At 38.5% G+C, this 26717-nt stretch overlaps 1 protein-coding gene across 1 annotated transcript in view; it reads left to right on the forward strand.

Moving 5' to 3' along the window:
* The window catches only part of ATRNL1 (attractin like 1), an 839540-nt gene extending 816334 nt beyond the window's left edge, over nucleotides 1-23206 (forward strand). The window contains exon 29 of the mRNA XM_032423427.1: nucleotides 21032-23206. Within this exon, the coding sequence (XP_032279318.1) occupies nucleotides 21032-21156 (125 nt within the window). The 3' untranslated portion in view covers nucleotides 21157-23206. The remainder of the gene's footprint in view (nucleotides 1-21031) is intronic.
* Nucleotides 23207-26717: the final 3511 nt, after the last annotated feature.

The following is a 26717-nucleotide window of genomic DNA, read 5'->3' on the forward strand; positions in this document are numbered from 1 at the left end:
CTGGATCGAGTCCCGCATCGGGCTCCCTGCTCGGCAGGGAGTCTGCTTCTCCCTCTGACCCTCCCCCCTCTCATGTGCTTGCTCTCTCTCATTCTCTCTCTCTCAAATAAATAAATTAAAAAAAAAAAAAAAAAACATGGCCCCTTTACATATATAAATAATCTAGATAATATTCTTTTTTTTTTTAAGATTTTACTTATTTATTTTGACAGAGAGAGACACAGCGAGAGAGGGAACACAAGCAGGGGGAGTGGGAGAGGGAGAAGCAGGCTTCCCCCCAAGCAGGGAGCCGGTTGCGGGGCTCGATCCCAGGACCCTGGGATCATGACCTGAGCCGAAGACAGATGCTTAACCGACTGAGCCACCCAGGCGCCCCAATAATATTCTTTTTTTTTTTTTTAAGATTTATTTATTTATTTTAGAGAGCGTGAGAGAGCAGTGTTGGGGGCGGGGGAAGCAGAGGGAGAGGTAGAGAAAGAATCTGACTGACCACCCAGGCACTCCGATAATATTCTTTCTTAATAGTAAGGATTACCTCTAGCAAAAAAATACTCCTTTCCATGCTGGCATATGTGGTAATTTAAGAACAGATTTTAAAATTTAAAAATTAATAAGAAAATAAGAAGTAAGGCAATATCTTTCATATAAAGAATAACATATAGAAAAGAATTTTAAGTTAAGAGAAGAAATCAGATTTACTTCTATAGACACAAAGACCTAAAAGAGCGAAACTAATTTAGTATTTTTAGCACAAGGAAAATACAGCTCATGTGTAGTTAGTGGGCACTTGGGTTATTTTCTTCCTATCCTTAAGATATTCGTGTTTCTTTGCCCCGCAGTAAAGGGAGAATATGAATCATTTTCATAATTTAGTGTAATGTGTGAATTACAAAGAGCTATTCAATTTTTTGTTAAGATCATTCTGTAGGCACTTACAGTCTTTTTTGTCCAGAGCCTTTATTTAAGGATTAAAATCCTTGTAATGATGATGAAGTGGTCCCATGATTTAAATTATGTAAATTATTATATGCACATCTTCATGCAACCCAGCAATTAATGTATATGTATTCATACATACATATACCCACATATATTATATGTATGTGGTAGATGAAAAATTAGAATTACATTTCATTCAAAAGTGATTAATAAAGTTTAAACATTTGCTACGAATACTGTGATTGCTGTTGCCTTCAGCAACTTCTTTTGTATTTTCTTAATAATACCAAAATTTAAATTAAAAAAAAACAGTTGGGGTGCCTGGGTGGCTCAGTCAGTTGAACGTCCTGCTCTTGATTTTGGCTCAGGTCATGATCTCAGGGTCATGGGATCCAGCAGCAGCCCTGCATCAGGCTCCGCTCTGCAGGGAGTCTGCTTCTCTCCCTCTCTCTCCCTTTGTGCCTTCCTCTGCTTGTGCATGAGTGCTCTCTCTCTTTCTCTAAAAATAAAAAAAAAATTAAAAATAATAATAAGAAAAAATTAAAAAATAAAGCAATAGGAGACAACATAGGAACATCTTATTATGGTCTAAGTAGGGAAGGCTCTTCCAAGTAGCATATAAACATAGGAGTCATAAAGATGATCTGTAACTTGAACTACATATGAAAGCAAGTTTGATGCTAAGAGAAAAAATAAAACAAAGTAAAAAGACAAATAGCAAAATTAGAGAAATATTTGCAACACAGGAGACTGCTGTTGAATGTTTCTTTATCCAAACCTTTTCACAGTGATACAAATTTGTAAATGTATTTGACAGTATTTCATTGACTTGTCAAAAACATCAATGCACAATGGAGCTGTCAGGAACAGTTTGAGTGCTATTTTCTTGCTGTTGCTTAAAAATCTAAATTCTGCAGTAAGTGTTTCATGTTATGATTCAGCATCATCTCTGAGCTCAAACTGTAGTCTCAAACTTCAGGGACAAGAAGCAGCAGGGTTCAACAGGAACCGAAGTTATTAAACACCAAATTAGTCCTTAAATAATTCTAACTTTTCGGTGTTTTCCAATGGAGAAAATGAAATGATCCCCCTTCACTACTCTGCCTTCCTCCCTCCAGACAGTTTGAGATACTGAATTGTTCTTTCCCCATGTGTTAAACCAGGAAATTTCTAAGATTCCTTCCACCTCTAAAATTCCCTGGTTCTCTGAATATCCCCATTATTATCATGACATCTCATTTTGCTGAAAGAAGGTTAAATCAGTAGTCTCTTATCTTACATCCATCTTTGTGAGAAAGAGTAAAGAAAACCGAATTCAGTTTCTTCATGATTAATGCATTTGTCAAATTCTTTCCAAGTAGCAAATTAATTTATTGTGTTTTTTCATGAATGCAAATTAAAGCTGTTCAAACTATTGTAAAACTTAGCAGTCCTTTTTCATAGATTAAAGCTAACTGATTTAATGTTAATGAAAGGAACTATATTCAAATACAAATTTTAATAACTTGGGTGGAAAGAAAATCTTAGACTTCATAAGCCTTTCCTTACATAAAATTCATGTAACTTGAACAGAAAGTCATTAAAAAGTAATTTTCTATATTGAAGCCTGTATTAATTACCTTGAATGAAACTCTGAAAAGTTCCTTAGTAAATGTCTGGTCCTATGTGTCCCTGAGAAGGAGAATTGTCTATTGATTAGTTAATTATCCCAAATGAAGGGCCCCAAATTCAGTTTCTCATGATCACTGTCTTACCTTTTTCCTTGTTTGAAATTCTCAACAAAACCAGAAGTAAAATAGTTTTGTTTTGTTTTTTTAGTAAGGGAGTATTTTGCTTCTTCTGTTCATATGGATAACACAAAGAGTACCAGTATAAATGTAATAGAGTATTTTGCAATTTGTTGGTTCTTAGGACTTAATCTAATACTCCATACGTGTGTGTGTGTGTGTGTGTGTGTGTGTGTGTAAAGCATCTTTATTGGAAGGATCAGATTTTAAGAATGACTTTAGAGATATGTCCTGTAAGCTTGATTCTTTCATACTTGTAACAATGTCTAAATTCGCTTCAAAAGGATTATAAGAAACAAAGGTCATTACCAAACTCACTGAATCCTTGTGTTCTTCAACATAACTATCCAGAGAACCCCATTTTGTCGAAAACTTCTCTGAAGAACATGAGAGAATCAAAATCAGTATTTTCCTTTGCATTTCTATTGTACCTGCATTTGTGCTTGATTTTCACTCAGTTCAACAAGGAGAAATTTCAACTTCTGTATTGACTAATAAACCCTTATAGGGGTTAATTTATGCTCACATTTTTAAAAAGGAAAATTTTGTTAATGCCAAGTGTGATTACATATATTTCATACTAGGATTTAGGAATTTTTTGTATAATAATAAAAGTACCTTTTTTTAATATTAAAGTTTGCAACATTTACTGAATTCAAAAGGCAGTGCCAGATTAGATTCAATGTTCACTAATTCTAGGGTTAATCATTTAAATTGAGAAAGAAAAATCTAAAACGTAAATCTTTGACACATTCTATCTGATTTTTATGTTACACTAAAGTTATAAGAATCTATAAAACAATGAGATTAAAGCTGAAATACATCCAAAATCCTTTTGGCTCATCGTCTAGGAACCAGAGAAGTACCAAGTATGAAGGAGTCCGCACTTGAGTAGGTCAGACCATCAATTATTCTACCCTGCTTGCAATAGTCGTCCCTGTTGGGTTTTACTTTAAGAGAAAATGAACTCACAGAGAAGCATCATAGGCTTCCTGTGATGAACACATGTAATATTTTCACCCACTTTTTAAGTGTATCTTGGCTGCCTTACCATCTTTCAAAATGTCAGCAGTGATTAGACTACATTATGGGATAATTAATATGAACTTTTATCTCAAAGCTAATTTTGAGTTAATACTAGAACAAAACACATGTCAATATATTAAAGATGGAAAGTGGAACAGACTGCTTTTGTATATAAAAATATATTTTTTTCTCTTTTCAAATGTCAGTCTAACATAAATGTTTGAGAAAGGTTAAATAATCTGTGAAAGAGCATCCTGTGAAGTTTGTGGTATAGTTCCTAAAGTCCTTTCACAGAATATGGTATAGATCCTTTTGTATTAAAATATTGGTCATTTTAAGAAGTTACGGAAGTATCTCCCCATGTACCCGGATTCAGGAGATGTAGCTGTGGTTGATTAACTATGTCCAATTTACACTCTAATACCAGTGCTCCATATTTTAAAATTATCTTCAGGAGGCATCCTGCACCCTGTTTCCTTCTTCTAAACCCGTCTTTTCCCAAATTAGCTAAAATGACTGAATAATTTATTTCATCCCACAGTAGTTCTAGAGATATATTAGACTTTTCCCCTAAGGTGCTTCTGCATGTTTAATTGCACATCTAAATATAGGTCATGTTCAGGATTGGAGTGTATCAACTCTGCATGTTTGATCATAAAGTTCAAGACATGATCTAGACATGCCATGGAGGCCACCATAACTGAATACCAATCTGAACAGCTCAACGCAACAACCAGGCAATTCCACCACCTACAATTTAATTGTTGTTTTTATTTGAATTAAAGTTAAATTTTGGGTATAATTCGTTTAGCTCCTGATTCAGCTGGGTCAGTTCTGGCCATACAAGTAGTTTCTGTACCAAAAAAAGCCATATTTTATCTTAGGCAGCTCACCCAATATTTTTTACAGATAGCACTGTTTACAATCCCCTTCAAAGAAGGCTCTACGTATGCAGCTGGGAGTAATGCTGATGAACTTTTGACATCTAGTCCCTGAGCCTTGGGATCTGCTATTTTGTACACTGACTTTCCATCCTTTGCAGATTCTCCTAGCTTTCTACAAATAGTGGATAGCCCTTTGGCATTGTGGCTTATTGACTCAAGGTCAGTACTTTTAGCTCTACCTTCTCTTCTCTCAACTAGTACTTGACCAAAGAAATAAAAACAGCTGGTTGGCCATTTGCACCTCTGGAAAGTGAAATGGGAATGAAATGTAATTCATTAAAATCTGCACTTATTCATAGGGCACATGTGTTTGTTCTGATTATTGCAATCCTTGTTTGTCAAAATGTGTTTAAAAGGTAGACTTTTACAAAAATAAAAAATAAAAATTGTAAAAGCAAGGGAGACTCATTGTACTTAATTATAAATAAGTCACTTATAGTTTGCCTTTCAATATCTCCTTTACATCGTTTAAGGGCAAGTCTTAAGTACCTTTGTAAATAAAAATTTTAATCTGCATTCTCCAGCTTTAATAAGTGAGGGTTTGGAGTAAGGAATATAAAACCAAATCTGATTTTGTATATATACTTGTGTGTGTGTGAACATTTTTAAATTTTTTATTATTGAAGTGTAGTTGACATACAAAATTATGTTAGTTTCAGGTGTACAAAATAGTGATTTGACGATTCTGTACATTACTCAGTGCTCATCACAGAGGGTGCAGTTACCATCTGTCACTATACATCACTGCAGTATTATTTACTATATTCTCTATGCTGTCTTGTTCATCCTCGTGTCCTATTTATTTTATAACTGGAAGATTGTCCCTCTTAATCCCCTTCATCTATTTTACACCTCCCCTGGCAACCACCAGTTTGTTCTCTGTCTTTATGAGTCCATTTCTGGTATTTGTTTATTTTGTTTTTTAGATTCCACGTGTAAGTGAAATCATACGGTATTTGTCTTTGTCTGACTTATTTCAACTTAATGTATCACCGCTGAGGTCCATCCGTGTTGTCACAAGTGGCAAGATCTCATTCTTTTTTTATGGCTGAGTAACATTCCATTATATTCCAATATTCCAGTATATAGTTTCATATCATCTTTATCCATTCACTTATCAATGGATACTTAGGGTGTTTCCTTATCTTAGGTATTGTAAATAATACTGCAGTAAACATAGGGGTGCTTATATCTTTTGGGGTTAGTGTTTTCTTCTCCTTTGGATAAACACCTCAGAATTGGGATTGCTGGATCATATGGTATTTCTATTTTTAATTTTTTGAGGAATCTTCATACTGTTTTCCATAGAAGCTGCACCAATTTACATTCCTACCAACAGTGCACAAGGATTCCCTTTTCTCCACATCCTAGCCAACATCTGTTGTTTTTTGTCTTTTTGATACTAACATTCTGACTGGTGTGAGGTATGGTTTTTGGTTTGCATTTGTCTGATAATGAGTGATTTGAGTGTCTTCTCATGTGTCTGCTGGCTATCTGTATGTCTTCCTTGGAAAAATGTCTATTTATATACTTTGCCCATTTTTTAATCAGATTATGTTTCTGTTGTTGGTTTTGGTGTTGAACTGTATAAGTTCTTTATGTATTTTGGATATTAGCCCTGTATCAGATATATCATTTGCAAACATCTTCTCCCATTCAGTAGGTTACCTTTTTGTTTTGTTGGTGGTTTCCTTTGCTGTGCAAAACCTTTTCATTTTGGTGTAGTCCCAATAGTTGATTTTTGTTTTTGTTCCCCTTGCCTGAGAAGACATATCCATAGGTATGTTACGAAGGCCAATGTCCAAGTGATTACTGCCTATGTTTTCTGTTAGGGGTTTTATGGTTTCAGGTCTCAACGTTTAGATCTTTAATCCATTTTGAGTTTATTTTTGTGTATGGTATAAGAAAGTGCTCCACTTTCATTTTTTGCATGTAGCTGTTGAGTTTTCCCAACACCATTTATTAAAGAGACTGTCTCTTCCCATTGTATATTCTCCTGCCCTTTGTCATAGATTAATTGACCATATACGCATGGGTTTATTTCTGGGCTCTCTATCCTGTTCCATTGATCTATGTGTCTTGAAACATACATTTTTAAAAACCTGATAGTACCATACTTCTGCTGTACTTCTATACTTTCTTAGATTTAAGTCCTCTAAAATATAAGTTTCTTTTCTTTATTAAAAAAAAAATATTTTCGGGCGCCTGGGTGGCTCAGTTGGTTAAGCGACTGCCTTCGGCTCAGGTCATGATCCTGGAGTCCCTGGATCGAGTCCCGCATCGGGCTCCCTGCTCGGCAGGGAGTCTGCTTCTCCCTCTGACCCTCCCCCCTCTCATGTGCTTGCTCTCTCTCATTCTCTCTCTCTCAAATAAATAAATAAATAAATAAATTAAAAAAAAAAAATATTTTCCTCTAATTATGGGAACTCATCAACTATTGGGCTGAAAGTCAGCGGCAGCTGGATGGTGAACTGGCCCCTTGCCCAGACCTCAGAGTAAGACTAATTTGAAAACCCTTTACAGAATGCAGCCCAGAGCCTGCTGCTCAGAAGAGCCTGCTCTAATCAACCATTGATCGTAAGAGATTTCCTTTATTGACCTGAAAGCAAGTTTTTTCATCTTCCTGCCAGCTAAGGCACTTACTGAAAGTAGGTAGATAAAATCCAAAGTGAATATGCCTAATAAAGAAGGCAAAGTCTTCCATCTCTCCCACAAATGACATTCTGATTCTCTCTCCAGTGGGCCATCTATAATGACATGTATGAATAAGAATTTCTGTCTCCATCCATCTCTTAACCCCTTTCATTGCCACCCTGTGAAGAAGCTATGATTAGCAAGATATCCCTTCTATAAATACATTTGGAAATTTAGGAAACTATGGTCATTTAGGAAACTATAGTCAGGGATTGTAGAACAATGTATGGGAATTTTTGTGTCTGCAGATACCTTGGAATGAATGCAGGGCCATATTTATCCCCGTGGATATAACATCAGAAAGTTCCAGATCATTCTGAAGTCTGCTCCCTCTATGATTTACCTGCCTGTAGAGTTTGAAAGGTTCCCACTAGTGCTGACTCTCTGTGACACTTCTCAATTTACAGTAGCTCACAGGACACTTTGATTGTTTCCAAAGGCAAAGTGGGGCAAAATGATCCTTTTTTCACTCAGAAGGGTCAGCATTTATGGGACATGCTCGGTCAGATTCTCAAAATTGCTTCAGCGAATGAAGGTTTCTTTTATACTATTTTCTGTTAGATTAAAGGAGGTCATTTAAACAAACTACTTCCCCAAAGTCCCTGTTTTGAATTACTGGAGAGAATGTGTACTATCTGGGGTCTTGGATCACTTAGCAAACATCAGAGGAATGGTTTGGAGTCTGTTTTGGGAAATACACTGTCCAACTATACTGCCTTTTCCTTCAGCAAAGGAGATTTATCAAGGATCAATTTGGTTACAGACCCATCTGTTTTTGTTAAAATGCCTTTGGCCATTAAGTTATCTGTAATAACTTTTGGTAAGGTCTAAGCAATTTATAATAATATTAATGGAAAAATCATGATTCTGTATAGCATTTTTCTCTTCCATTTTATCTAAATGGCTAGCAGTGAGGATTTGCATAATTTTATCTTGCTTTTTTTCCCTCCCATTTTTGCTATGATCTAAGAGTTTTAAATGGAAGGCATAAATTGACTGCTATGAACTTAGGGGAGCAGAAACGTCACCTTGGACAATACTAAACTTCATTTTTTTTAAGTTGATAGCTTGCCTTTTAATAGTCAACGTGGTCTATAGGCACTACGTGGTATTTTAAGCTTGAGTCTGTCTACTGTACTCTCATGTATTCTTATATAAATGCTGTGGAAAACAGTGATTCACAACACACCAACACTGTTTAACCTTGACTGAAAATTAAATCTAATTTCTTATAAATAGGTATCAGAGCTCAAAAAAATTATTTGTGTTTTTGTGTTGGCTCTAACTTTGCACAAATCTCCAGAGAGAGATCAGAACTTGAAAGGTGAACTGATTTTTCCTTTTGGGAAGTGGTTCTTTCGGCAACTGAAAGAAGCTTATGATGGGACTTACAGAGTTGATTGAAAATACTCAGTCTCTCCAAAGACATTTAGGGAGAGCTGAATTGCTAATGCTTTGCTGCCAAGCAAGTGTTGCAGCTGTTTCAATTTTTCATCAATATTGTACACACAGCCGCAGATATTAAAACCTGTTTATAGACCATGTTGACCAAGATACCGAGCCAGATGCTCGCTAGTGTTGCTCTCACTCTCTGGGCATAAGCATGTTCAGGCCTTAGGGGGAGCACAATGGCCCCAGGCAGGAGATTCTCCCCTAGGTCAGCTTCTTGGACAAGAGACTATTTATAGGTACCCTGGTGCTGTGGTGGTCCCTCCCTGCCCTGCACTATTCCTATGCTCCACTCACTGTCTTCTTTGCATGTAAGTACAGGAATAGAGAAAATAAGGAGACCAGCCTCTATTTCTGAATATCTTTAAGATAAAATAACACTGAGACCTCTAATCAGAATTCACTTCCTTAGCAGCACACAGAATCATGATACCGCATTTAATCCTCATTCAAGTAGTATTTATTGACTACCTATTTTAGACTAAGCATTGGGATAGAAAGGTGAGTAAAAACACAGCTCTTACATTTAAAGTGCTCCCGGTCTTGGGGGTAGGCAGAGTTAAAATACAAAATTCTATTGTAACATAAAGAGTTAGAAAATTAATTTTTTTAAGGAAAAAACTATTCGGTTGTCCAGACATTGCTAGACATAAGGTTAATCCCAGACTGATCTTGGACACCGTCCATCCTCCTTACTTCTCGGATATGAGACTTGGAGTCAGTTCTTGATTAGTGTTATCGGCATCATGGAAACCACATCCACCAGTAAGTACAAACCATACCTACTGTTACCGGTGTGGTTCTCACTCTGGTAGAAGTATGTGCAGGCTTTCATAAGTCCTTAAGCAGCAAGAACAAATGCACGTCTCTAGCAAGGGAGTCCTTGGACCCAGCCAGTCCCCTGACTTCGCAGTCATGCTTGTCGCGGCCTGCTCTGCGGCCCCTTGGGAGCGTGTACAAGAGAGGAGGTGCACAGTGGCATCTGGGTCCTTGCCGCAGGCCTGCTGAAGAAAGGGAGCTGTAGTCATAAATCTGTAGAGCCAGAGAGACCTCAGGAACCACCTACTCCAACTTCCTTCCAAGAGACATCTCTCAAGGGACATTCTGAATTTCAGATCAGGAAAAGCTTGAAAGCCACACACTCAGCTGGCTTATAGTTGTCATGGAATTTGGTGGCTATTTGTTATAAACAGAAACAGGATCCACAGGTTAGAACCAGCCCATGACTAGTCTTCTTACAGGGTCTGTGGACAGTCTTGCTTTTGCCTTTCTCCTACCTCTCTGGGTGGTCTGTCTTCTCATGGGCTCCCCTCCACCATTGCCAGCCCTCTCCTCTCGGTCTTATCTCCTTCTTACTCTGTTCTTTCTACCAAGGGCAGCCGCATCCACCCTGGTGGCAGAGGCTGCTGGCTCTCCACCCAACATTTGCACATCCCTCCTTTAGTGGAGCGCTGTTTCTGCAGAGTAGTACTTGCTAATGGCATGGGGCACAGTGTCATGAGCTTTTCTACCCTCTCGTCTCCCACCTGCCACCTAGATGTCAATGCTCAAGGCACCCGTGGAAACCCAGCTGAAGATGGCAGAACCACCATCAGCCAGGTCCCTGAGTAACTACAGAGGACAGGCACTGCACTCACTCTCTCCTCTTTCCCCCACACGTGTCCTGACACCAGTCAGCACACTCATCTTGGACTTTACATGGTGAGAAATAAACTAACATGTTGAGCTACTGAGATGTCAGGCTTTAACTATTATAACAGCTAGTGTTACTTAACTTATACTTACAAAGCCTTCAGATTCCATCCATGCAAAACACCCTGGGTATCTCTGGGCTAAACTTTATTCCTGAGCTTCCCACCCACATATCCAGCTAGACAGCTCCACTAAGATGTCCGACAGGTCATTGAACTCAGTACGTCTAGAACTGAACAAATGATCCACCACCTTCCTTGGCTGTTCTGTTCCTCCTTCATATACCAGTGAATAGCATTTGTATGCACTTGGCCACTCAAGCCAGCAAGCTGGGAGTCGTGCTAGATTTCTCCGTTTTTCATCTCCCACATTAATCTCTCCTAAAATATCTGTCCTGCTCATCATTTTTCTCTCTCTTTATCACCATTTTCTTATCTGGTTATAATTATCTTAGCCTTACCCCCAACTCCCATCCGTCTGAGCTACCACTAGGAGTGTCTCTTTGAAATAAAGATCTGGCGATGCCTCTCTGCTCCTTAAAATCATCCCGTGGCTCTTCCTGGCTTGCAGATGAAACATCTATTTCCAGGTTTGGCACCTGGGGCTGTCTCATGGACTCCCTTCTGTTTCCCTCTCTCCCTTCTTTCTCATTCTTCTCCTCTTCCCACCTATGCTCCACCCAGAGCAAATGTCCAGAAGTTTCAAATGCCCTTACCCTCCGTGCTGGTGAAGTGTTAGTTCCTTTCCACCCAGAACACGCTGCGCTGCTCAGCCCAGGCCTCGTCTGAGTAGTCCTTTCTCATCTTTCAAACCTCAGCTCAGAAATCACCTCCCCTGGGAATCTTTGACCTCCACACCCACCCCAGAGGTCTCCCCTCTACATTTTTTCCCCTCATGCCTTGGGCCTACTTCGTAGAATTTGTCTCCGTGTGGTTATTAGCAAATCTAGGCGCGCTTGTATTGTTGCCCTAGCTTCATGCTATTTGATAATGACTTTTTTTTTTTAAGATTTTATTTATTTATTTGATAGAGAGAGAGAGAGAGCAAGAGAGCACAAGCAGGGGGAGTTGCAGAGGGAGAAGCAGACTCCGCGCTGAGCAGGGAGCCCGATGCGGGGCTCGATCCCAGGACCCTGGGATCACGACCTGAGCCGAAGGCAGACGCTTAACCGACTGAGCCTCCCAGGCGCCCCGATAACGACTCTTTGACAACAACCCACCTCAACCGTGCCAGCTGTATATGCCCTCAACACATTTTTTTGATTGAACCTGTGCTGTCATCTACTCCTATCTGCATAAATGGATAGAATAATGCACATCAAGTGCTGAGGGCAATGTCTGGCCTATAGGAAGCTTTCAGTCAATGTTAACAGAATAGAGCTTTTTAAAAAAATATTACTGTTATTGTTTTTATTGCCATCAGCATTAATTAATGCCTTTGGCCTTAACTGATTTCACACCTCTACCAGTTTTTGAGTTTTGCTTTTTTTCCCCCATTTGGCTCAAAATCATGTGCTACTCATTTGTACGAAAGTAGCAATCTCCTTCTAATGGTATAAAGCGAGCAGAGTTCAAGTCAAAGGATCTGAAGGCTTGGGCTCACATGCCGCCCCAGCACCAACTGTGTGAGCCTGGACTACGCACTTCATTACTCTGTGCCTCATTTGGGCCATTAGTGAAGCGGGGATAGAAAGAACTTCCTGACCCACTTCAGCACAATTGTCTTGAGAAACAACCTAGATTATCAATGGGAAAGCATTTTTTTAACTCTAAAAAGTGGATAAAAGTTAATTAGTAGTAGTATTTCCAATAATACAAGCACTATTAATATAAACAGTGCTTTCTCTGTTGAATGTTGCCTTTCCTCTATTTGCCGTTACCACTTTCAATTATTTTCATATTCTATAATGAGTGGCAACACACATAAGTCATCTGTATCTCTATGAGCAAGTTCTCAATTTGGTTATCCAAGGCATCAAAATAATTCTGGTTTGAGGACTGAACACTGTACCACCTCACTGACAATGTTGTTCTAAATTGATGCTGTCCTCGAGTCTTTGAATTCACCTTTCTATCCAATTTTGTTCCTTATTTGGCATCCCACACAGTAGGCACAGCAGCTGTTGGATAAATGAATGAGTGCTATTAAAGGATAGAAGCAAAGTTTTGAGTGCCCTGTGTTTTGTCAACTGCTCCCTACTTGACTTCAAACTTCTCACTTGGTGATGACGATGATGGTGATGATGATGGTGATGATGATTGATGTTTTCGAGCACTTAGGTGCCAGGTGCTTTCCTAAGCCCTTCACATTTAAGCTTCACAATAACTTGGTCAAACGAATGCAAGAACTTGGCCCACTATAAAGGAAGCTCCATGGAATATACAATCTCTTATCTTGTCTGTCTTACACGGCTACATTCTTAGGGACTCAGGGAAGTGCCTGGCATATATGGTAGGCACTCAGGAAATAATAGTTGAGTGAAGTGATCTGCTCTTCAGACACTTTCTTGATACTTAGGACTTTGGAGTTTTCTGTACATTTGTAATTTGATTGTGATTTCTTACTAGTAGTGGTAGTAACTGATTGTTTTATTATTAAAATTATTAATTAGCTTTATAAAATACTTATAGTTATAAATACTATAATTTATAAATTAAATTCATTTAATTTAAAGCAACCAATGACATTTTACTAGTAGAAATGCTAAAATACAATGTCTCTACCTAATGGAAAATAAAATATTGCCATTATTACAATATTGCCATAGTTTGATTTTTCCAGTGAATGATCAGCAAGCACTTTAATTAATTTAAAGATGATTGGGGCTTAAAATAATTATCATATATCAGATTTCTTTAATTGAAGGAAGAAAATACCAGGAAATATTTCCCCAGGTGGCTTAGGATGAGGGAATTGTCAATTGGAAATTTACTTAACAATGTGGAAGGGTAGCTGCAAGGCTGATTCTGGTAATGTTGGTGGCTCTAAAAAAAAATATCAAAATATTTTAAATGAATTAGTAAAATCTTTTGCTATGTAATTAAAATTAGAACTGGTAAGATCCAGAGTGCCTGGGTGGCTCAGTAGGTTAAGCATCTGTCTTCCGCTGAGGTCACGCTCCCAGCGTCCTGGGGTAGAGCCCCACATCAGGCTCCCTGCTCAGCGGGGAGTCTGCTTCTCCCTCTTCTTCTGTGTGCTCGCTCGCTCTCTCTCTCTCAAATAAATAAATCTAAAAAAGAATTAAAAAGAAAAAAGAACTGGTAAGATCCAAAAGAAGCTTTACATGTTAAAAAAGCATGAGGATTTGCATGATACAATGACTTGAGACAGTAGTGACCATTATTTACTCAGCATATTCTAACCAATCAGAGAATAGTCCATATACAATTTAGGGAACACTTGGCAATGCTACAGAAAGTGGCATCTGTGGTGCTAGAGTAGGATTAAATTTCATAAAACTTGTACGGTGTGTCTTTCAATTAAATTTTAAAATATTATGATGTGTTAAAGACCGAACAAAATTGTATAAGCAGAATACAGTTATAATTTGTACTTAAACACTGACATCTGTAGTTATTGGTTCTTAGTAGGTGAAGGGAAACATTTCTTTAAACTCTCAGACAAATATGACTAGTCCATTTGTCATTCCAGTGTTTTCAGTACTTGAAGTATTTCAATTTTGGTTCAACAATGTAACCTTTGGAGTTTTGCCTAATAATGACTTCAGTTGCACTGGCCTTCCAACGGATAAATTAAAATGGAAATGCATATTTTCTAATTATGTATCCAGCCCTAGTTGCATATTGGCAAGGGTGGCCACACTGAATGTTAAATTAAGTCTGCACAATAGCTAGAGTCTAGGTAACATCAGTTTCCCAAAGTCACTTTCTTAATCACGTGAAGGATAGCCAGGACTCTGATCAGTAGTATGTGGCTATATACAATCAGAAGGAAAACATTTAAACATCCCAGCATGGTATTTCCATTTAAATCTGATTACAGTGAAATAAAACTGTAGCCATTAAAGGTTTAGAAGAACTACAAATACAAGCTGTAAAAGAAGACAGATAGTAAATGAGGTAGTAAAACATTTCAGCAGGGCAAACAGTTTACAGCATTCATTCAAGTCGTCCTAAAGCAGACTGTGTAATTCACCGCAGACCCTGCACTGTTCCCTGAGCTCCACTTAAACCTGCAATTAACCTTTCACGCCTAATGAAGCTGTTTTCCTAGAAAATTAAAATATATAGTGGTGCCTGCTTTTACACAGACTTGGGAGGAGAGCATTTCAAAATGAATGACTTTTCTGAGGCTTTGTTCAAATGTAAAATGGAAGTGCTATGTTTGTATATAAAGTGAGGATGTTCTTTCCAAGGCAATTTCACTTGATGTGCAGTATTTTATTACTGTACTTATTAATTGTTCTGCATAATTGTAAAAAAACACAAATCAGTAGTTTTATGATTACACTGTTACCGCTGGAGTCTACTAACACCACTTCGCTTTAGTAGAACTAGAGTTTTCCTAAAGATAACTCAGTTCCTAATGTTTCTCCTTGATGGTTTTCATTGCAAATTTAGTGGTTTAAAAAGATATATTTACCATGTAAATATGTAGCTCTTAGTCATTTCTATTGCTTTCTTTTTAGGGCATGTCTGCATGCGTTTATTGAGAAACAAAGTTCTTAATTTTAGGAAGAAATGCTGGGGGTTTTTTTCCCTAAGAATCTGGGTAAAGGTCTGATTTTGGTGTATCTTCTACTTATTTCCTAAATATCTGTGGTAGCTCTTGGCGTCCAAACCAGTAACTACTAAATTGTGCCCCTGTTCTGAAGGAAATCTGCGTGGTCCCAAAGGAGTCCGCTTCCTTCCCAGCTCGCCCAGCCCTGAGTGGTCCACAACAGCCACGGGTGACGTTCCACATTAGCGAGGGCTAGTTTGCAACACCACAAGGCCACGGCAAATGGAATAGGGAACAGAAGAGGGTACTTTCTTTCTTACGAGGTTTATAATCCATATTTAAATAATCTAAATGTCATAGTGCCTGGTATTTAAAAACTAAAAGTGCAAGAAGTAAAGCTTATAATAAATATTTAAACCCCAGCATTTTTATTGAATGTGCCGGCATATTTTGATGTAAATTCTGCTAGCTTGCGGCATCTGTGCATCATCTTGACATGGTAAATGCAATTCCTTTAGACCACCAGTCTAAAATAATGAATTGTTGCCCTGGTTAATTGTATTGCTTTGATAACAAGGAACTATGCTAGGCCTAGAGAACACAATAAGTGGATTTCATCAGATGATTTGTGTGATGTTTTGAAAAATGATCTTCTAGAGTGATGCAACTCAAACCACAGGCAGCATGTACCACTGAATGGCGTCCTATTGGCAGGAAGCGCTTCCTCTATGGCCCGGGGAGTGTGGGGTCAGCACCAGAAAACCTCTCCCCAGGGGACAAATTTCCCAGGGAAATCTAAACAAGGAGGAAGTGTTTGCCTCAAAGGGCAACATGGATAAATTATTTTTAAGTTGTTTTTATTTAATTGATGCATTAAAAAAAAAAACAACCCGGGAAAGATCTCAAGCTACCTTTATCTCTTCATCACCAGTGTGAAAGTAAACTAAGACCAATGAAATAACAAGCAAGGCTATTTATTCAGAACTTGCTTCAGCAAGGGAGCCACCCGCCATTGCTGGCTTACGTTTCAGCAGACACTTAAAAATAGGCAAATATGTGGGATACAGTGGAAAAAAGAGAAGTCTTCAAGTATGCACCGACTGGAAGCTATTGGCACAGGAAAGCTAGAGTCAGGTTAACTAGAAACGGGGCATCCTATATGATTGGTTAGGGGTGCATATTTGCCTTTCTCTGGTTGGTCCTAAGTTGGAAGCTGGGACAAAAATTAGGGAAGTTGTCAGTTATTAATCAAGTTGGGCAGGTGGGACCCATTGTTACGGAGGTAATTGTTTGACTTCCTGGATTGTTATTAGAGATAGCAGTCTGACTTCGCACAAACCTGACATGGCAGGCTGGCTTCCTAGTCTGGTTATTGCAGATATAGGGGCTGGTTTCCTGAGCAGGTGGCTGCATCTGTGGGATGGAGTTATGTTGTCATCTGGCTATTGCCTGTTTATATAGTCAGTCTCTCCCATCAACATACACATGTTACATGCAGAGAGAGGGGAGTAATATTGGTTTTCTTAAAGAGCTACTGTCCACTTTTCTTTTTTATCAATTAAGATTCCCTACAATAAAGTATACTGAAGGGCAAGGATAGAAACTATTTTGATTTCTCAATCTTTCTCTCTTTTTTAAAGAGTCTTCCACACACTAGACACTTTGGGAAGTCTGGGACCTGCTTCCTCTTATTTATTCTTCTGTCCAGGGCTTCTTGTAGGTTGAATGAGGACCTAGCAATTTCTGGGTTGTTGTGTTAGAGTTCTCCATACAGTACAATATGAAGAAATGCAATAATAGTAATAAAAACTTATACCCAACAATTTGACATAAACACGCATGCAGTTATGATCATTATGCTGTTCATAATTAAATTACAAGATTATAAAAAAAAGTAACTCATGGGGTGCTACAAGCTGTGTAGTAGTATAAAGGACCCAAGCTTAAATCTAAGCGAAAATATCATTTGGCCCCTCCAGAGAATGAGAGTGGGCACGTGGCCCTTGGAGCGTCCTCTAGGAGGACACGTGGGGGACACTAAACATCATTGCCTGCAGGAATCCAAGGTTCCCACATACATGTGGCCATTTATGCAGAATCTGTAAATGTAGTTGGTAGCTCCATTTCCACAGGAAAGAACAAAAATTTGTCAAATTAAAAATAAGCATGATAATGCGATTTTATTTGTAAATTAAGGACTGAAGTCTGGCTTATAGATTTACTATTTTCAACGGAATGTGTTTCCAAGCTTACAAATCATTAGCAAACCCAGGATATTTGTGAGACACTACTTTAATTAGGCTTCAGAATTCCAATACCCTGAAATACAAAGGTACGTTGGCAGTTTCAGATTAGATGGAATTGCTTGTTTGGGCAACTCAAATGGTTTGCTCCTCTCCTGACATTATAGCTTCTGTAAGGGAAACAACATTTGTAGCCACATGTAAATGCAAAAGTATCGTTTTTCAGAGCTCCTTTGGACTGGGTCATGCAGTAGTTTAATGAATAACATGATTTCATACTTAGAAGCTGTGATCATTGCAATTAGTGGAAGTGGTCTCTGTCTACATTAAAGGAGACATATATTCTTTGTCATATTTGGCTGTCTCTGGATAAGAGGGTGCCAGGAATGAAATAACAGAAGGTTGTGAATTATGACAGAAGGATGCCAAGAGATCTGGGGAAACTTTAGGTCTGCCTGTACTGAATTTTTTGTTAGCACAACCGGGGCCTGTTAGTCTTTTTTTAAAAAAACATGTGCTTCAGCTCCCTCCCTTGAAGAAAAAACAAAGTAACTATTTCCTACAGCAGAATAATGGTTGAAACATCTATGTGGGACACTTCAGAAGTTCATATGTGCTCTTCAGAGGTCAAGAAAGCAATATTTATTTAAACTTTGAACCTTTGAACTTGTGTTATCTCTAAGCAATTCAGAATAATTATTCAATATCCTAAAAGAGCAGGTTATTTAACAGCAACCCTTAAAAGGTAAATATCTAAGATTATCAGCCTAGCCAGTGATTACTGTAACTTTTTAATCCTTTCCCTCCCTAGCATCGTTAATTTCTCCTTCTCCAAAAATACCTTCTCTTCTGTTCTCACATGTACATAAAACTCCTTTTTCCTTTAAAAATTATATGTACTCAGATGATCCTAGGTATTCACATATATCTCCTCTGACCTGTTACTTCCCCTGTGTACCAGCTCACTTACCTCTTTCCAGTGCCAAATAGCTTGAACATGGGATTTATATGTGTTGTCACATTGCCTCTCACCCCATTCCCTACTTAACTTTCAGACTTCCTTCCTCAGTTAGGTATGGAAATGACTCAAAGATCATCCAAATCTTCTTTGAGGAACTCTAATGGGCTCTGCACCCAGCCTCACTGCTGGCCCATTTGGTACTCTCCGCAGACTCCTTGAACCCTGACGTCCCTTGACTTCTACAATACTGCACCAGGCTTGTTGACCCTCCTCTTAACACTGTTTCCCTCCATTGACATTTCTTTCTGTTCATAAACCTCTGGAGTTCTGTTCTTGCCAGGTCATATTTGAGGCTTACCTAGAAAAAATTGACCTACAGAAGTAAAATAATTCAATGGCATCTTGCATAGCTTAAGATCCAAAAGTGAGGCCTTCTTCTAAGAGCAGCACATTGAGGAGATGTCTGTAGGGCTCAGGGCTTGGTTCAGCTCAACCCAGGGTCAAGTCTCCAAGACCCGGGAGATGGGAAAATGAACCAAAAGTCCTTTAGTCACCTCCTTAAAGCAAGCAGGCTGGTCTCTTGGTTTAGTATGGTGACTTGGCACATTTTGTTTTACTCAAGAATTATATGAGACTCAGGGCACCTGGGTGGCTCCATCGTTAAGCATCTGCCTTCGGCTCAGGTCATGATCCCAGGGTCCTGGGATCGAGCTCTGCATCAGGCTCCCTGCTCAGCAGGAGGCCTGCTTCTCCCTCTCCCACTCCCCCCTGCTTGTGTTCCCTCTCTTGCTGTGTCTCTCTCTGTCAAATAAATAAATAAAATCTTGAAAAAAAAAAAAAGAATTATATGAGACTCAACAGAAACTAAAATGCTTCATGTATAGCTATGATAAACCAGAGTATCTGGCTGGGCCATTGCTTCTACAAATTTAGGAACGTCTTTATTATCCATGAACACTTTACCAAATGTTCTTGTCAATCAATAGACAAAATGATGCAACAAAACAGTATTCTTTAAATTACCTATGATAGCTAGAGATCCACTTTTGTGCTAATAGTCTGCTGATAATACTCAAGGTTTTTTTCTTATGTTTAAGAAATATCAAGCTGTCTTTCTTCCATGTCTGCTTGTGCATAACACAACTCTGCACCTGGGTGTTTTCTTACTTAAAAACACTTGAAAAAAAAAGAGAATGAAAAGACAGGCCACAGATTTGGAGAAGATACTTGCAAAACACATATCTGATAAAGGACTGGTATATAAAATGTAAATGAAATCTCTTAAAACTCAACAATAAGAAAACAAACAGTTCAATTAAAAATGGGCAAAAGATCTGAACAGATACCTTACCAAAAAAAATATACATCTGACAAATAAGCATATGAAAAAGATGCTTTTATTATGGAATTGCAGATGAAAACAACCATGAGATTTAGTTACATACCTATTAGAATGGCTAAAATCCCACACACCAACACCACCAAATGCTGACAAAGATGTGGTACAATGAATGAGGAACTCTCATTCATTGCTGGTGGGAATGCAAAATAGCACAGCTCCCACGGAAGATAGTTGGGTAGTTTCTTTCAAAAAGCTAAAACCAGGTTTACCATGTGGTCCAATGATCATGTTCCCAGGTATTTGTGAATTGGAAACTTACGTCTACATAAAAACTTGCACATAGATATTTATAGCTGCCTTATTTATAATTGCCAAAAATTGGAAGTAGTCAAGCTATCCTTCAATAGGGGAATGGATAAACAAACTGTGGTACATCCATACAATGGAATATTATTCCAAAAAGAAATGAGCCATTGAACCAAAAAAGATATGATGGAACTTAAAGGCATATTGTTAAGTGAAATAAGACCGTCTGAAAAGGCTAGGTACAATGATTCCAACTATATGACTCCAACTATATGCCGTTCTGGAAAAGGCAAAACTATAGAGACTTTTAATAAAGATCAGTGATTACCGGAGGCTCAGGGGAAGGGGAGGAATAAGTTGGTAAAGCACAGGGGATTTTTAAGGCAGTGAGACTTCTCTGTGTGATACTCTAATGTTGAATATATGACATTATACATTTGTCCAAACCCATAGAATGTACAATACAAAGAGAGAACCCTAATGTAAACTATGGACTTTGGTTGGTAATCATGTATCGATGTTGGCTCAATTTTTCTTTAAACCTAAAACTGCTCAAAATTTTTAGAAAAATCTTAATACAATGGCTTTTTGTTCTACACACACAAAAATAATGGTAACACTGAAAATTCTGTGTACAGCTAGAACAAACTTGTGTTCAGACATGGGAACTAAGGTGTGGGGTCATATCCACAGCTGGTTGTGATGTTTTTGTCACACACTGAATTTGATCATCCACAGTCAGAGTCAATTAACTGCTAGGTCCTTGTTCTTCTTCATGTGTGACATTCGTATGTCTCAGTTGTAGAAACATTTTAAGTAAAGGGCAAACTACATGATAACTTCCAATAAACAGCTAAATGTTTGATGACTAAATATAAAACAATAAAAAGTAGGGTGCCAAGACACCACTGTCACTGTCCTGGAGATGTCTCACCAAATATTTGAATGATTTTCTCCTCTTCTTGCAGGCCTTGCAATTGCCAGTGCCCTAATAGATATTTCACAACAGAAGCCTTCAGATAGTAAAGACAAGACTTCAGGAGTCCGAAATCGAAAACACCACCTCTCAACACGTCAAGGAACTTGTGTCTGAGAAACAGAAACTGCTCCTGGATATTCTGAAGTGTTTTGATTTTGTAAATGGCTTCCATTAAGGCTGGTCTATGGCCTCAGTTTTTATGGAGGCAAATCTCTGTGTGGTCCCAAGGCTCAAGTACAGTTCCCTCCAAAAGGACAATGACCCGAGTGGCCAGAGAATGTTCGTGACTTTTATGAAAGTAACAGTATTGATGGTCACGGGCGATAAAGTCAGTTTTTACGACTCTCTTAGGCTTATCATAGATAACATTAAATTACGCTGGAAAAGATGTATATTGTTTCTTAATGCAGATGAAAATATGTAATTCATATAAACCAAACTGTTTATATCCCAAGACTTTAAAGAAAGACATTTTATAATGCCTGGATGATGAGAATTGTACAGTTTTTGCCTCATAAGCAAACTTAAATCACTTGTATATGAACAGGAAATGAACAAATTGCAATGGCTTTAAATGTTGTTTTATCTCACTGTAAATGTAAAAGCAAGATTGGGGTTTAGTGGGATGTAGGGTAGTGTATTTAAATATTCCACATGACCATATCATGTCCACACTCAGTTTGAGAATGTGACTCTTTTCCACCTAACTGGAATGCAGACCAAAATGAGTCCATTTGGATGGATGGTATGTGCAACTTCACAGGAGGTTTATTAGAATTCTGAGTGAAAAGGACATTCCTGTCATCCTTGCCAACTGCCTAACTCATTATCAGAGCTGATAGAGCATGGAAAAACCTGTCCAGCAATCAGTTTTTCCCCTCCTTCCAAAAACCCTCCAATACCAAACCTGAAGAGAGCTGAAATGGTCATTTTACTGTGTGTAAGGTTCAGCTCTACTGTGGTAGTTTTTTTTAATTGCCTCGGAATCATTGGATCAGACCTAAATGATCCATCTGCATTTCTGTAAAAACAGATCATCTTCTGTTGGCCTTCCTCTCCTAGCTGCTAGATTTTTATCTACCTTTTACAAATATCATGAAAAGTATTTTAGAGGTGACACCTCCCAAGTTTTAATATGATCCAGGTTCCTTCTTGCCAACTATCCACTTAGAATACAAGTAGAGAAGAGCTGGCAAGGGTCTACAGTATTCTTATTTCTAAGCTGAACACACTGATGTCACAAGAGTAAGTCTTCAATTTAAAAAATAAGTTGATCGTCGCCTACATTGAGCATATTCTTAACAATTCACAAATCCGAATCATGGCAGAAAGGAGAAATGATTTAAAAGAGCTTTCACACTGGGACATAGAATCCTATGTGGCCTCATTTTGACAACAGTTCCCTAGAACTCAGTAGCATTAACAGATCTTGTTTGAAACTCTTTTCTTCCCTTCAGGGTGACTACAGGATATATGTAGAAAGCAGTGACAGAGACATCCAGAGCTGCCTCATACAATACAGCTTCGTTCACTATGAAAGTCATTTAAATATAATTGATGTTTAGTACTATCTATGTACTTTTCATGTTCTTTGGATTTCTGGAAGGTAATGACACTTTACTGTTTACAGCTAATGCATAGTTCCTTGCATGCTGTGATCGTGCCGTAGTGGAATATGACCCTATTGTGATATTCAATGTTATTTCATGATGCCATTTATACATAGTCAGCTTCATTTGATGAGGATCAAATGTAATATATAACAGGAATGATCATACAATAGGTAGTTGCATCATATATAAGATTGCTAGGTTGCATCGAGCCATGACTATCATTGTTTTGATAATTAGGCACTTGTTAACTATAGTATATATTCCTTATGTTGGCATGATCATTTTGCTATTTTCTATGCATTAAAAATAAGACTAATTCTTAGAATAATTTTATCTATAGCCTGTGGGTTTTTTGGGAGAGGGGGCGGGAGTGGAGCTGGTTGTTTTTGCCTCCCTGTGATATTTTACCTCTCAAAAAAAAAAAAAAAAAAAAAAAGTGAGCAAAGGTTGTAAATGTCTCCTAAAAACAATCAAGTAATTTTATTAGCTTCTTTTTGGACCCTTTAAATGTTGATTTTCCTCCTGGAGAAATAAATTGACAAAACCAGTGACTACAAAAATATAATCATTTAAAAATAAAATGATTGCCCTATTTGTTTTAATTGTCTAACGTTTGTCATGAGAGAAGCCTTGTATAACAAAAACACAAAAAGCGTACAGAGTTGTAGGTAAAGTCCATTTCAGCCATCCTTTTGGAGAGGCCAAGCAAACAGTATTACTCTGAAAAAATTGCCAAGCTTCATCCACCTCAAATCCCGCTGGGTTCCTAACACTTGAAAATTTGAATTTTAGAGAATTACAGGACATCATGCAATGTGAAGTTAAAGTCATACTACATCTTTCTGGGCCAAATATTGCTAACTCGGTGACTGATTATGCTTGGTAACTATTATCTTCTCAACTTATCAAAGCTTTTTACTGGCAATAAAATTCTTCACCCTCGGGTGAAGTGGATTGAAAAGACCTTAGGGATTATCACTTTGAATCTGTGTCACGTTCTTTTTGTCCCCATATCCCAAACACTTTAAATTTAGATGCTCCTTTTTTTAATTAACTTTTTAAAATCAATCCACAAATATATGCAGATACTCTTCCAGAAGTATACAGTTAAATGACTGATTCTCTTGAAAACTTTATCTTAATGGAATTGTGTACCTTTCAGTTTAGGATAACTTTGAAAAGTCCTTTAGATTTTAGGATTTCTTATTCTTCCAAGAATGAAAAGTTTTTGTTAAATAGAATGGAGTTTTAAAAATGTACCTGAGGGGGGCTCCTGGGTGGCTCAGTTGGTTAGGCGTCTGACTCTTGGTTTCAGCTCAGGTCATGATCTCAGGGTCGTGAGATTGAGCCCTTGTCCAGCTCCATGCTCAGTGCGGATTCTGCTTGAGGTTCTCTCTCCCTCTGCCCCTCTCGTTCGTGCTCTCTCTGAAATAAATAAATAAATTTAAAAATTTACCTACGGACAATATTTGGGCAACTAGAGAATTCTTGTTGAAAGAGATACACATACTTACAGATCAATTTAATAAATTTTAAGAGGATTGGGATTTTCATAATTGCTTTTAAGTGGAAATTTATTTTAGTGATATACATAGAAGGAGAGAGTATGCCACATACTATTGTGTTATGCTCAGCAGGAAAACTTCAACTAGGACATATTTCAATGTGGAATCAATTCTTGCTGTACTCCCCAAGATCTCATTTTGGGGGGGTTCTGTCGGACAGAAGTCACTGTATGGCTATTGTCCTGCTGCAGAGTCATTTAGAGTGTAGACCAGCGGACAGGCCTGAGAACAGATGCTGGAACCAGCTTCGAGCTTCATGGTGCTAGGCAAGTTTTGACCTCTAGACGCGTCCAGACTTTGCATCTGTGAGGGGAGGGTGGTGCCCACCTTGCAGAGCTGCTGCGAGCCCGTAAGGTAATAAACATAAAGCAGATCCTCCATGCAGTGTAGCTGGTCTTGACTATCCTGGGGCTACCAGGCCACTCTTTTTCTACCAACAGTTTTATGAATCCATCTATTAATTTTTCATCCATAGCTGAAGGTCAAGTAGGTTTTTGCAGGTAAAAGTTTCATGACAATCTTTAGTTCCTATATTTCTAGGATATAGAGATTTCTAAAAATCTACTTTGATGGTCGAGTCATTAGAAGCTTTGACTCTTCCAAATATATACAGCTTTAGGAGACTATTTTTTAAATGACTGCTTGATGACCTTTAGACGGGAACATTAATTATCACTTTCACATTCAAATTAGTCCAGAAGAAACCAGTCCTTACATTTGGTCAGCATTCACTGTACATCTTTTTGTCATTAAACATAAAACTATGACTTGAGGAATGTTTTATATAAAAGGTTTTAAAAAATTAAAATTGATCAAATGAATGAATTCTCCCACATACACTTAAGAACAAGTCAAATTCCAAAACCCATTTGCCATTTTACTAGAGTGAGTTTGGAACATACTTGATCATAAGAACTCCCCGGGTTTGTACAGATTCCTACTCTTGCCTCTAGAGATTAAGATTCAGAAGGACTGGATTAGACCCTGAAGATGAATATGTTCAAATAAGCACCTCAGTGATTCTTACCATTAGGCAAATGAGGGAGACACTGTGCTGGGCCAAAGAGCTGCCTTTATCTACAGTTAGAAGAATTTCTTTAAATAACAAAGTTATCGCTCTAATTCAAAATGCTTTGATTTTCCAGTGAATATAAGCCATTGGGTTAGTGTTATAGCAATCTTCTCACCCTAGTACACCTTTAACAGAGTAGTTTTATCAAATTTCTAAAATTAAGACTTATAACCATATCAGTATATACGTACACAGGTGTGAATGCCAATGTTAGGACAGATTGTGTAAAGGTTCCAACCTGCTTTAAAAAGTCCACATTTTCTGCTACAGTGTGCTATGAATCAGGAGTTTACTGAAATAAAAACACTTTATCTTCCAGCCCCCACTGCTAAATATAGTTTTGTTTTGTTTTGTTTCTACCCTTCCAAAATCACACAGGAAAAGCACTCAACACCCGAAAAAGCCCCTCTGCCATCGAAGACTTGTTTGTAACATTTGTGTTATTGAATTCCACATGCAAAACACATTTTTCTCTCTTTCTCTCTTCACCTGATTTTCACTGGCCTTTTCTACACGTTTTCTCTGAATGGCATGCTGAACACTTGGAATGTTCCTGAGGATGGAAGCAAAACCCACAAGAGCCTGAGTGGCCAGGATTCCAGCTCGAACTGAGGGTCTCGGCCCCAGCCCTGTGTGCTGTGTTTACAAACATTGTTCTTACAGTAACAGTCCTCCTTCTGAGACTGGTACAGCCAGGGCCTAGCTGAGCAGTTTTCTAAGAAGTCTGCTTGTTCTTTGGCAGGCTTTGGGTTTCGTCCCCCTGTGGCCATCTGGGTCCTCGCTTTACATTAGTGCCACTGCTCTGCTGGGTCTCAGAACGGAATTACTGAAAAGGAGCTACCAAGGAGGATCCAAACATCTCTCCTTTCTGCAGCCCCCACACGAGGACCAAGCACCCATGACCGTTCTTGGGCTCGGGGTCTTGGGCCTAACCCTGATTTAGGCCCCCACCTGCGCCCTACAGGATGGAATGGTGCTCTCCTTCCTGGTAGCCTTCCACCACACCTCCCAGAGCTCAGGCCAGGGAAGAGGCTGAGATCAGGAAGCCCACTCCACCCTGATAAACATGCCCAGCCTGGCTGGCATCTCCCAGAAGCTTTAGAAGAGAGGGAGGAGATTTGATATGGACCCTGCTGAAGATGTCCCCAAAGTGGGTAGAGCACCAAGTGGATCCTGGAGCCCCTTTCTTTTACAACAAAAAGCAGCAGGTTCTCTGAACATCTGAGCCTCGCACATGCTCTTCTTCAGCTTTTTGATGGTGAGTCAGTGGCTATCAGGAGATTTGAAGATTTCAGCTCGAAACTGATCCTTCTCTGTCCTGACGAAGTTTCCTTGCAGGAGTCGCCTGTGAGTGGCTGAAGAGAGGGGTGGACACTCCTTCAGTGCTAACCCACAGCCCTTTCTCCCTCTCCAAAATTGAATGGG

The sequence above is a fragment of the Phoca vitulina genome, unplaced genomic scaffold (assembly GCF_004348235.1).
Source record: "Phoca vitulina isolate PV1807 unplaced genomic scaffold, GSC_HSeal_1.0 scaffold28, whole genome shotgun sequence".
NCBI classification, from domain to species: domain Eukaryota; kingdom Metazoa; phylum Chordata; class Mammalia; order Carnivora; family Phocidae; genus Phoca; species Phoca vitulina.